Source organism: Chenopodium album, chromosome 1, assembly GCF_948465745.1.
Source record: "Chenopodium album chromosome 1, dcCheAlbu1.1, whole genome shotgun sequence".
NCBI lineage: Eukaryota > Viridiplantae > Streptophyta > Magnoliopsida > Caryophyllales > Amaranthaceae > Chenopodium > Chenopodium album.
In genome coordinates, this window is record NC_137834.1 from 45521462 (window position 1) to 45534046 (window position 12585).

At 38.2% G+C, this 12585-nt stretch overlaps 1 protein-coding gene across 1 annotated transcript; it reads right to left on the reverse strand.

The window, feature by feature from the left end:
- Positions 1–7779: 7779 nt before the first annotated feature.
- Positions 7780–12340, reverse strand: LOC145555725 (altered inheritance of mitochondria protein 32-like). Its single transcript, XM_081617457.1, has 5 exons — positions 11935–12340; positions 10809–10894; positions 9003–9308; positions 8832–8915; positions 7780–8456 (listed from the first exon to the last, which is right to left on the reverse strand). Exons 1-5 carry the CDS (start codon positions 12148–12150, stop codon positions 8099–8101), a joined length of 1050 nt encoding a protein of 349 aa, XP_081473583.1. The 5' UTR covers positions 12151–12340; the 3' UTR covers positions 7780–8098.
- Between the last annotated feature and the right edge of the window lie 245 nt (positions 12341–12585).

The window sequence follows — 12585 nt, forward strand, 5'->3', positions numbered from 1 at the left end:
CCAGCATGGACCATTAAGAGGGCGACACGTGTCACCCTAAGAGATTCCCAAAAGCCTTTTGGGCTTAGTGACACGTGTCACTCAAGCATTGCTTATGGAATGGCGGCCTTCAAGGGCCCAAACCTTGAGGCGCCGTTTTACGGCGTGACCTAATCCCTAGGTCACCAGATCCTAGGGAGGGCACACTTTTCAAAAAGACCCTATAAATAGGGATAGTTCCTACATTTATGACAGGAACACATGAAATACGAGACAACACGTCACTTTCACATTTATTACAGAGCTGTCGTTTTCAAGAAACAGACAGCACCTTACCTGAGCTTGGAATCCGAGCAGATAACTTTATTTCCGCACGTTTTACTCCGAATACTTACTAACTTAATCTTCGGAGGCGGACCACCAACCATCCGGCGGTCCGTTTGCTTTGCAGGTACAGGCGCCCTTTGCTGAATCCAGTCTTAGTTTTGTAACTCTTCCAAGGGACAAAAACCCCCGAAACAAGGATGATGAGGATTAGCCATGCTAGGCTAGTTCCCGAGCCAATGAGAACATTGTATGATTCTGGCTTGGGGGAGACTTTGGATTTGGTATCATTATTTTTCTCTTTTATTTTGTTTTTGGTGTGTTTTCTTAGATTAGATTTATTGCTTTCTAGGTTAGTTTTATTGCTTTCTTCTATGAAAAATACAAAAAAAAATTAAAAAAAATAAAAAAATCCAAAAATACGTTCAAATTAATTGTAAATCATCCTTCCCTGTGCCCCATACTTGGAAAATATTGTTTTGATTCTTGGTACATGATGATAAGCATTGTGGATTTGTTGATCATTATTTGAAGTTTGTTTGCTTAGATGTCCTAACATGCGTCAATTTTGTCCAACTACTTCTGAATATAGTGCTTGACTAGTTGATTTGAGTAGGAATGTGTGTTAGTTCCTGGTATGTCAATGAATTTGAGTATTTGTTTGCAACTATAAGTAATGTTTATATGACTCATTATTATGCCCATTGTGGAGGGCGAAGGCATTTGTTCTTTTAGGTAGCCTCCAGATGATTTTAGATACATTTGTTCCCTTCTTGCTACCCATGTTGTTGCCTTGACTTTTTGATGTTTATTAGCCACATTACAAGCCTATTTTTCCCCATTGGTTACTAGTTCCAAGCTTGGCTTGGGGGAGCTATTAGTGAGTGAGGTGAGGGAGTTTGTAGTGTGCTTGTTATTTGCACAATTTGGGTGGGTTTTGAGAAGTTATTTTGTTCTTGATCATAGTTTATTTTCAATGAGTTTGAAAGTTGAATTTTCTTGAGAAAAAAATAAAGTATGATGATATGAAAAAAAAAAAAGAAGTTCAAAGAAAAAAAAAGGTGAGTGAAATTCAATAGAGAAAAAAAAAAAAAACAAAAAAAAAACAAAAACAAAAAAAAAAAAAAAAAAAAAAAGGAAAAGATTGTTTAATGTTGAAATGTTCTAGTTGGAGGTTGATCAAAAGGAAGAAAATAAGATGATGAGTTTCAAAGAGAAATTCAAGTTTGGAGAATTAAAGTTTGTTTATTCACTCAAGTTCTATATTATTATATTTTTTGTAAGTGTTGGGATTGTTTGTTATGTTTGGAGTTGTATTTGATGAATTTTTATTGGAGTTGGTTATGTTGGAGATGTTGATCATTATTTACTTTAATCATGGGCTTTATTAGGATTTGCTCCCTTAAGCATAGCTTTTCTCTCACTCGTTCCCAAATGTTCCCTATCCTTTACCATAGACTTACATTACAAGCTTTAAAGACCTTCTGACCTTTCTGCATAGAGTTGTATGGATGTGAAAGTGTTGTTTATCAATACAAGTTATGATTTGACATATTTCGAGTCGACTAGTAGGCTGAGTGTTCATCTGTTTAAACACACGAGAGTGTGAGTTGGGAGGGCATTGTTCACATAAAAGGGGTTGGTTGGAGAGCGATCGAGTACATCTTTTACTAGCCACATAAATGAGAGTTGAGTGTGTGAGCACTAGTCTTGAATTCTATATGCTCTTGTGGTTTGCTCTATTTGACAATTGTTAGGGAGGAAGAGTAATTGGATGGATGAGATTGGTTGATGTTGAAGCATGTTTATTAGATTTACCTTGAATTGTTTGTGCTTGATTTTTACTTTTTGGAGTGAAGCATATTTATTTATTCATTGATGAGATCTTTGCTTAGGGACAAGCAAAGGTTTGGCTTGGGGTTATTTGATACGTCCATTTCATATAGTATTTTACCCCCGTCCCCTGGTCATAATTAGTAGTTTTTTTGGCTCTTTAGAGCCACTTTTATTACTAATTGGTGTTTTCTAGTGTTTTCGTAGATTTGGTTGACTTTTGTAGGCATTTGCACTTTTGGAGCATTTTCCCGAGATAGTATGGAGTATTTACGAGCATTGGAGAAGCACGACCATTTTTTATAGCCCAGGACCGGTTAGAGCCATCGAACCGGTGATTAAGGGCTCGGTATATGTGATACCGGGGCATTTGAACCGAGTATTCAAGACCCGAAGAGAAAATCCAGATTGGCCCGAAGAATTGGAGCCCAATCGAAGTCCAAGGAATAGCCCAAGAGTGCCGCCCGGCCAAAGAAGCTTCCGCCCGAAGGCGCGCCCGGCCGGGCGGGGAAGAGAAGCTAGCGCCCGAACTCGCGCTCGGCCGGGCGCGAGAAACGTTCACCTGAAGAAAAATTCGGGCCCGATCGGGCGGTGCCTCGCCCGATCGAGCGCGTGTCAGCTTTAGGAGATGATTAGCGTCGTTTAAGTTTGTTTTAGTTTAGGATTCTTGCTTAGTATAAATACTTTTCCGTTAAGGAAGTTTAGTATCTTCTTTTTACTCTTCCTTAATTCTTCTCTTAGATTTTCTCTCTCTACTTAGCTTTTAGATTAGTTTCTCTCTCTAATATTTTGTTCTTTACTCATTTCTTAATTCGTGATTACTTTGGTAACTATTTCTTCTACTTTAATCTCAGTTATTTACTTTAATTCTTTCATCATGTCTTATTTTATTGCTTTGATTAGTTTAGATATAATTATGTGTGAGTAGTTTCCTTTCTAGGGTTTGTGGGGATCCATAAATAATATGAAGTGGTAATTTATTGTTGTTGGTTATCAATGCTAGATTAATTTCCTATTGATTGATTTAATGCTCTGTGACTAGATTAGGCCTGATCTTTTATGCATGAGTTTGACAATATTAATTCGAGATTCGAGAGATGAGAATTGATGTTTAGGTCTAGTTTCAATAGGCAGGTTAATTTATAAATAGTTAAGTCGAGATTCGAGAGATGAAATTTAATACCAGTAGATTAATTCTGTGATTATAATACGTAGTGAAAGCCCTTTATGATCTGATTAATTGATGCATTGATGATTGATTATTATGTTTTACCCTGTAAAGTTTTTTATTGGTGAACCTTTGCCCTAGGCCTTTAATTCATTGTTTTCACTTTACTCTTAATCTCCGTAGTTTAGTTTTATATCCATATTATTAAATTATTACTTGATAATTTAGATTGCTTTAATTAATTAGGAATAGAAAGACCAGTTTCCCTGTGGATTCGACCCTACTTCCCTATCTACATTAGTTAGAGGATTTAGGAATTACTTTGATTAGGTGATACGACTTTAGCCTGTCACGCGCCACCCCTGCTCGCATGGCCGCGCCTCTCTAGGTATTCATCTTGCTCGATTTTTGTTCGCGCCTCTTACAGATATCTTTGTAACCCGATTTGTGGGAGGAAGTTTTAGAGAATTAGAATTCATAATTTTTAGCTTAGTTGAGAGCTTCTCACTCTAGTTTTAGGGTTAGTTTAGGATTAGATTTTAGAGAGAGAAAGTGAGGAATTTCAATGGTGATTGAGAGATTGAAGATTCAATGGCGACAATTGTGTTGAAGATCTTCTCTATTATCAATGAGCATTCTTAACTCTATCTCATTTTATTGCTTTGTTTAATATTCATGTTTGTTTGGATTGATTTTTAATGTTTGATGCTTGATTAGTGTAGTTATTCTTCATATTTTGTTGATTCTTGATTTCTTTAGTTGTTTGTGATTAGATGATGATGTTAGAGTAATTATTTGGCTAGGGATAGGGTGAAACTTTTATGATTGATTGATTGTGCTTAATTTGGAGATTGTGTTGATTAATTGTTGAGATTAAATCGATTAATGGAAATTTTCATGTGTGTAATTAGATAAGCCTTGAGAATTATGCTAGATTGCATTGAAGTTTCTAATGATACGAACCATTGATTTAGGAATTGCAATCGTCGATTGAGCTTGATTAGTTATGCTCCTAGTTAGAGTGTCTCGTAGTTGGCGCTAGTTTGACCTCTAGGAGATAGCTTGTTGATCTTTTGATTAAGCTTGCCATTAGTCTTCACAACCATTGATTTGCATGTTGTTCCCAAGTTGCTACAATTGTCATGATTACTTGTTAATCCTCGTTCCTAGTGTTTTATTTGTTTGGTTCTTCGTTTTGTTAGTTGGTTAGTGTTTTCCTTTAATCCTTAGACTTCGACCTAGCTTACGCGCACAATTGAGAGCGCTTGAACATTACCGTTCCTTTGGGTTCGACCCTTTACTTGCCTCTATACTAGTATTTAGGTTGGTTAAGTGTTTATAAATTTAGTTTGACCGAGGGAGGATTAGTTTCAATGACCTAGTTTCACCCCTCGTCACCACCAGGAACTGGACGACCATGTGTCACCCTTTTCCCTTCTCTCCCAACCGGATGGGTATATCGATTTGTCTGACTAGGTGCACGACCCCTCCGCCAAAGCCAACTAATGGATGGGAGACATCGAGCAGGCTGTCCCGCTTGTAATTAAGCCTGGACATACCATTGTAGCTGATGAGATTAGAGGAGCTACCTATGTCTATTAGATTCCGGCCAACCAACTGGTTGGCGACCTTGCATTCAATGACAACTGGGTCGTCATACGATTGACGCACTTTACCCTGGTCCTTCTTAGTGATGAGGACATCTGGGAATGTACCACTGGAGGACGCCTGTCCATCATCAATTGAATGGATCATCTTCTTCAGATGATCCTTGGTGTACCGAATAGTCGGGCCAACGCTTGCGAATCCGCCTGTTATAGTGTAGACCGGATCTTTGTCGGTATCCAAGATACTAGTAGGCTGGACAGTTTTTGACGACTTCCTCAGAATCGTCTTAGAAGTCACTTTGAACTTCAAGACATTGGACTTCACCAAGCCCTTGTCATCCAGATGGTCCAACGTCCGCTTGAAACTGTAGCTGTTGTTGGTGTCATGGCCCACTTCATGATGGAAGTGGCAGAACTTATTCTTGTTCCGCGACTAAACGGAACTCTTCATAGGATTCGGCTTCTCAATAGTCAGTCGGTCCTTCACCTCTGTAGCAGTCTTTATAGAATTCATACCGTGAAAAATACGGTTTGAGTTCTTTCTTTTTCTTTTTGGACGATTGATCAGGTTCCTCAACCGCCTAAACTTTTTTTCTCTTCTTGCTCTCATCAACTTTCTAAGCCGGCTGAGCACACCGACTCTCTTTTTGCTTGTTGGACCTTGGAGTCCGACTGATGGCTGGACAAGCAGAGGTCGGTGGCTTGAATAAAGCTCTCCGCCTCTATCAACGCTTCTTGGAGGGTGAAAACCCTCTTCCGGACAAAGTCAAACTTAAAGGTCGACCCGTCCTTCAAACCCTTGAAGAAGTCTGTATAAGCTACCTCGTCAGACAGCCCCTGGTTTTGAATTCTCACCAGGTTGAAACGCCTGACATAGGAGAAAAGTCCTTCTCTATTTCCCTGCCGAATGGTGCTCAAGTCGAGACTTGTTTTCTTAGCAGGGATGTTTATCGAGAAGTTAGAGGCAAACAGGAAGGCAAGCTTCTTGAAGCTGTCAATGCATCCGACTAGCAGGTTGCCAAATCATTGTTGGGCAATGCCCTCCAATGTAGCCGGGAAGCACCGGCACCACATAGCATCTTCCAACCCCTGCATGTGCATGAGGTTGGAGTAGGCCATAAGGTGGTCTTCTAGGTTGGTGGTACCGTCATAAGCAGCCACCAACACATTCTTAACCTTGGCCGGTTTTGCGGCCTCGATTATCTCCATTGGTGAACGCAGAAATTTGTTCACCAATTCTGAGCAGACGAAGCTACCAGTCCAAAGGTTGGACATTGTATGCCGCCTAACCCCCAAAGAGGGTAGGCTGCATGAAGTGAGGAGAATACGGACCGTAGACCATGGAGGGTATGTACGGTGCATTCCCGATCATTTGAGGGCCAGAACGGACGATATTACTGCTTGTATGGCTCTCATGCCAGGATTGAGTATTCCTTGCAGATGTATTCTTGAAGCTGTCTAGAAAGCTCTAAGTAGAGGCTGACTCAAACAGCTGCTGACTTCTCATGCGCTCGATGATTTGCCGAGCGTCAGGGGTAGATTTGTACCCACTGGTTGATCCTCCCAGCGGGGAATTTTTGGACCCTTTTGGGGCAGAAAGATCTAGGAACAGTCAAGGGTTACGGTTGCCTTACCCTTTGGATGCGGAGTTAGCTTCCTGTCCCTGATTGGCTTCCTCCTCTCTTGAGAAGTCTTCCTTGCCGACTGACCCTTGTTTGAGCTAGCCTTGCTTTTGGTGATCAGATCCTTGATTTCACCCATGAAACTAGTCATGAATTTAATAAGTTTGTTCCGGGTGACTGGGGCGGATCCGCTTGCCATCTGGGTTTCCCCTTTCGGCTGACTAGTGGGCCTACTTGTACCCGCTTGGCTTTCACCCCGTTCTAGAGTGTCTCAGGGATGGATGCGCGCGCTTACTGATGAGTGAGCCGTCTATTGCTATGTATGTTTCGACCTGAGGATCATCATCGGGTATGTAAAGACCTCCGGCTGATGAACCTTAGGGTTAGGAGGTGGTATAGACTCTTGAACCATCCTTGAGGTACTCTCCCCACAGACGGCGTCAAATGTTTTGGGTATTTTTATCCCTTGGGAGAGTTACAGCTCGAGGACTGATCCGACTGCGCCTGTACCTGCAAAACAGACTCCAGGTGTTTGGAGCTCTGCCTCCGACGATCAAGTTAGTACTCGAATATGAGTAGGAGAAGGTGCGGAAAATGGAATGAGATCTTCTCGGATTCCGAGATCAGGTGCTCTCTAATGTGAGAGAATGTAGGGTAGGTGTAATAAATGATTGAATGTCCCTAAAATTGGAGGATATCTCCCTATTTATAGGGTCATTGGGAAATGTGCCCTCTCTTAGGTCATTTAACCTAGATTTGGTTGGCTGCGCCGTTTTGCGGCGTCCTTGGGAATTGGACACGTGTCAGCTGGTAATTGACCCAAATGGACCTACCTATGCTTGACACGTGGCCCTTTCTGATTGGTCCACATGGACAAGGTATTTTTACCCAAAACCTGTTTAATATTGTTTAATAACATACCAAAAGAATATATACAATGCTAAAGTCAATCCTTATCAAGAGGTTGTAATTATGGACTTAGGGCCTGTTCAACAAGCCTGTGAGCTGAACTGAACTGTTTATAAGAGAAGGAAATCAAAAATTGAACTTGAGCTTAATTGAAATCAAGTTGAAGAGAACATACCCTTAATATACAAAAACTACTTAATATACTAAATAAGTGCTCAAAGTAAATTATAATGACATTAAATTTTAAAATGTTATTTCCAACCTTCTACGATCCCCAGGCCCCAGCAAGCAAACATCAGAGTAACATACAGAGATACACACATCAGACAAATGTCGGTGGATGCACAGAAAACAAGTTTCGGTGTTTATATTAGCTAGAAATTGACTAGCAACAAAACAAATACAACTGTAATTTCAATGTAACACAAGGATTCTCCAATCCCAAATATAAACTGTGTAGTGCTTGAGAAGCAATATATTGAGATAGTGAAGTGATTCATCTTTAAATCCACCAAATCACCCATATCCATCCCACTTTAAGGCTATATAAGCAATTAACTAGTAGCCAAACGCAAGGATTTAAAGATTATAATTTAAACCTCGCTACAAAAAGATCGTCATTCACACAACTAACTGCAAGCAGATATTTTGAGAACCTATGCCGACCTTCTGAAGATGCTGTAAGCCACAGCAACAGTTGCTACAGCACCAACAACGGCGCCGACCATCAGAAGATCACTCTGCTCCCATTTTCCTGCACAAGCTGGCAAACATCCTGTTCCTTTCTTGCAAGGCCCATCTGAGGTTTCCTTTGGGTTTACTTCCACAACTTTTCCATTGGCAACAGAGCCCTCCCTGCAACAAGAAACTGCATTTGTACCCTGGCAACAGCCTGTTGTACTTTCCTTAACCTCAGTTTCCTGTGATTTCTCTTCAGTTTTCTCCTGAATGTTTTCAGTTGCGGGTTTGTTCTCTTCTTTTTGAGTAGCCTCTAATTTCAAGCCCATTTGACCCCTGAAATTGATCATTAGGTGTCAAAGGTACATGCAGTAACACACCTCCATTAAACTTCTCAAGGAACAAGGTACTCAAGTTTTTTGAAAGTTTTTTTTTTCAGAATACTCTTAGGGTTTTTTTTATTAAAATAAAAGTGTTACATACAAGCATTAAAAAGAAATTTCCTAATTGTTTAAGCAATGATCATTGTTTGGCTTTAAAGGGCAAAAATGTCATAAAGGCAAAATTGTCATACATTATGAAGCCTAAAGCCTAGAGTAAATGCCAATATGGGCCATGGAGCAGGGTATACCACATTCAAACTTGCTAAATCTATAAACAGCACCCAACAAGACAAATAATTCAACAGATCTAAGTGAAACCATAACATACCTCCATAACTTTTCTATGATTTCTCCTTTGCCAATATGCACATCAAGCATGTCTGGCACATCAGTTGGAGTGACATAACCATACCTGCAAGCCAACAAGTAACTAATTAGTCCCTGACACCATACCACTGCAAATGTCAAGCAAACGAAAAGAAATATAATAGTGCCATACCAATCCCCGGTAACCTTTGCCTCAGCATTTGTCCCAAAGATGATCAAATTTCCAGCGTACTTATGACCCCCAACATGAGAACAAGCACTCACGAAAACCTTATCATTCAAATCCCTCGACTGAATCTCCTCCTTGAACTTTTCAATGAGGACAGGACCACATTCACCACACCTTTTATCTCTGCTTGCATGGGAGCAAACAAAAACATATGCACCAACTAAGGATTCAGGTACTTCAGAACCCCATGTCTTACCATGCACAAGAACGTCATCCACAAATGAATCCACATCTGACTCTTTCAACCCCCTACAATCACCAAAATATTCAATTTAGAGCTGAAGAAAAAGAAAAAAAGAGGTCAAAGCAAAAATAAATAATGGAAAAAAAAAAGTCAAAGAAAAAATAAACCATCGCGAAATGATAAGGCCTACATTTCATAGCTCATCGGCACCATGTATGTGGTAAGTAAAAATAAGGTAAATTTGTCACAAAAAAGGCCTTTTAAAATTCAAATTTTGTGAAACACTATTTTATTTTTCATTACTTTTTTGAGAAAGCACCTGATAAAATAAATTTCACTATAAGTAACACCTTTGATTGACCTCAGATTTCCTTCTCCCTCCTCCTCCATCCCTCCCTCCCTCCCTCCCTCCCTCTCCTCCTACTCTCTCTCTCTCTGAATTATATGTTAGCCTCAATTCACTTGTTACATCAAATATTAATAAAGGCTTCAGTAGAAGTGGTTTCACAACATATATCCCGTTAAATACTAAAATCTTCCGCTATAACTTATTGGAAAACCCATAATAGCTACCAACAATGTAATATTGTGTGTCTCGCATGTGCTTTTGTATTTATTACAAGTGTTACCCCAACACAGCAAGTATGCTACATTGAATGTTCCTCCTGGAAACTCTATTTCTTAAGGACGTCAAGTCAATTTATATTCAGATTTTTGCTTCAACATGATTGAAATTCTCGCTATTACAGCTCTCAAGCTTTTTCTGCAATTAAAAAATGTAATTCAGTTACTTCTGCACCCATATGTCATGTTAAGAAAAAAGTTTAAGCATTTCTTTTAAGCTTTTCAAAGAGAAACTGATTATCCGTGGAATAGAAAGAATAATACAAATATAGGATTATAGTAACAATCTGATCAAACAGTCTTGCACAACATAGTGAAGAGTTATGATGATGAGGAATTGAGGATGATGAAAAACAACCACCATAGAAAAAGAAGTGAGAGATAGGGTGTTGTATTTAATTAATCTTCTCTTTGCAATTGAGTCTTTGATTTATATTTAGGATTTTGGTACACAAAAATAGTTTGTATGCTCTTCAAGATAGTTCAATGTTTATACATGCAAATGGGGAAGATTCTCTCCCAAACATTGAAAATTAATCACACCTTGACATGAAAGTACAAGAAACAGAACCTATTGGATTTGCAAGGAGAGCAAAAGAAAGTTAATATTGCTGAAGAACAAATGAAGAAAATAACAGGGAGAAGAGAATCAGCGTGAGAGAAAAATTAGAAAAGGAGTGTGCATTTCACACACCATAAGAGCTGGCAATTTCACTTTATTGGACGAATTCCGGGAAAATAGTGCTAATTTTAATAAAATTCAGATTAAAAGTTGCTTCTCACAAACAATAAACTATAAAAGGAATTATTTCAAAACAAATTGTGTTTTAAAAGAACTTTTTTACAATTTTTTCTTAACTCCAAAATGCCATCAATGAGAGATGAAAAAGAAATCAACATTAAACAGTTAAATAATATAAGTCGTTATGAATACTCTTTACCTATATTTGACCATCTCTGGAAAAATGTATAAATCCCCATCTGAGCACTCATCCCCATTGCAGCCACCACATATGGTAAGACGAGTCTATATAATAAGAGATAAGCATTATCATTAGTGACTGATTCATCTTTGAATAGCACGAACCCTTAAAATAAGAACAGGTGATTAGATTCATTGAAACTAGTTAGGCAATTGGAAACCCAAGATATAAAGCAAAAGTTTAGTACGTCATGACTCGTAACTTAAATGCCATAAGCATCAAAATATGAAAATAAACCCCATCAAAAGAACTTTACAAGCCCGAAATATGAATTCACTGTATATAGCAGCAAATTAGTGTTACTAATCACAGATAATTTTCTATGACCCGCCACTCAAACATCAAATCAACAGTTTTATCCCCGAGTAACACATCCATCTACTTTGTATAATTAGAGCCTACAAAAATTGATTAATATCACCTAACATTATTTTATACCATGCCTCAAATATACCTTTTTAAATCAGAAAATGAAAATTTACAACTCTTCATCTGATATAATACAACAATATTCTTAAATTACATTCACACAATCAATAAGGAAAAATAAAATAATACCATAACATAACAAAAATAATTCATCATACAAAACAGTAATGGAATCTGAGCTGAAACAAAAGGAATCAAACATTTCAACAAATTTTGCTAGTGAAACCCATTAATGAACAAACAAAACTATATAATTCGTCATTCATAAATCTTTATCGTTAACAATGATAATACAGCACACAATAATGTAGAGTCAAACCGCAAAATTAGAGCAATATCACATGAAGCAGATAAAAATCAACAAAAATAATTCATCATATAAAACAGTAATGGATTCTGAGCTAAAACAAAAGGAATCACACATTTTGAAATATATTTTGCTAGTGAAAACGAATTACGAACAAACAAAACTATATAATAAACAATGATAATACAGCACACAATAATCTCGAGTCAAACAGCAAAAATTAGAGAAATATAACATGACACAAATAAAAAATGAACAAAAATTGAAACCACAACAAACGATCAAACAAAAACCTAATTTCAGAAACAACAACCAATCAAAAAACACGAAATCAAAAGAAATAGAGACCTTGAAAGGAATATCATCTTTGCGAGCTTTGAGAGCAGAAGAGAGAAGCTTAGGAAGAGGATCAACATCAGAGTTTTCAACATTAGAAGGCCAAGCATCGGGAGATTTGTAGCAAAGGAAGACATGGCGATCGTAAGCATCGACGGAATTAGCGATGGGAAGAGAAAACATCTCAGGACGATCGAATCCGTAGTTGGTGGAGTCAACGGCCGCCATAGTTGGAGCTCGAAATGAGGTTGAGTAGAAGAAAAGGGAAAGGGGATTGTTATTGGAGGGAAAAATAGAAGAGACGAGAGAAGAGGAGGTTCTGAAGAAGAAAGAGGGGATGTTGTGAATGTGATGTTGTTGTTGTTGCTGCTGCTGCTGGAAATGCTTTGTGGTTGTTGAAATTATCAGAAGTAGACGTCTTCCACTTCCAAACGCTAAACGCATTTTTTTACTTTTTGTGAGCTATACTATTTTTCCTAATTTTAACAACATTTCTTAGCTTTTTTTTTTTTTTTTTTTTTTTAACATAGATTTGAAGTTTTTGATGAGAGGCAAAATAGGAATAACAATATAAGAAGGACGACATTTGAATATTTTCTTATAGAATTTTTATATCAGGAGTTATATTATTAGTTACAGAGGTTTTTCAGTGCAGCATGCCAC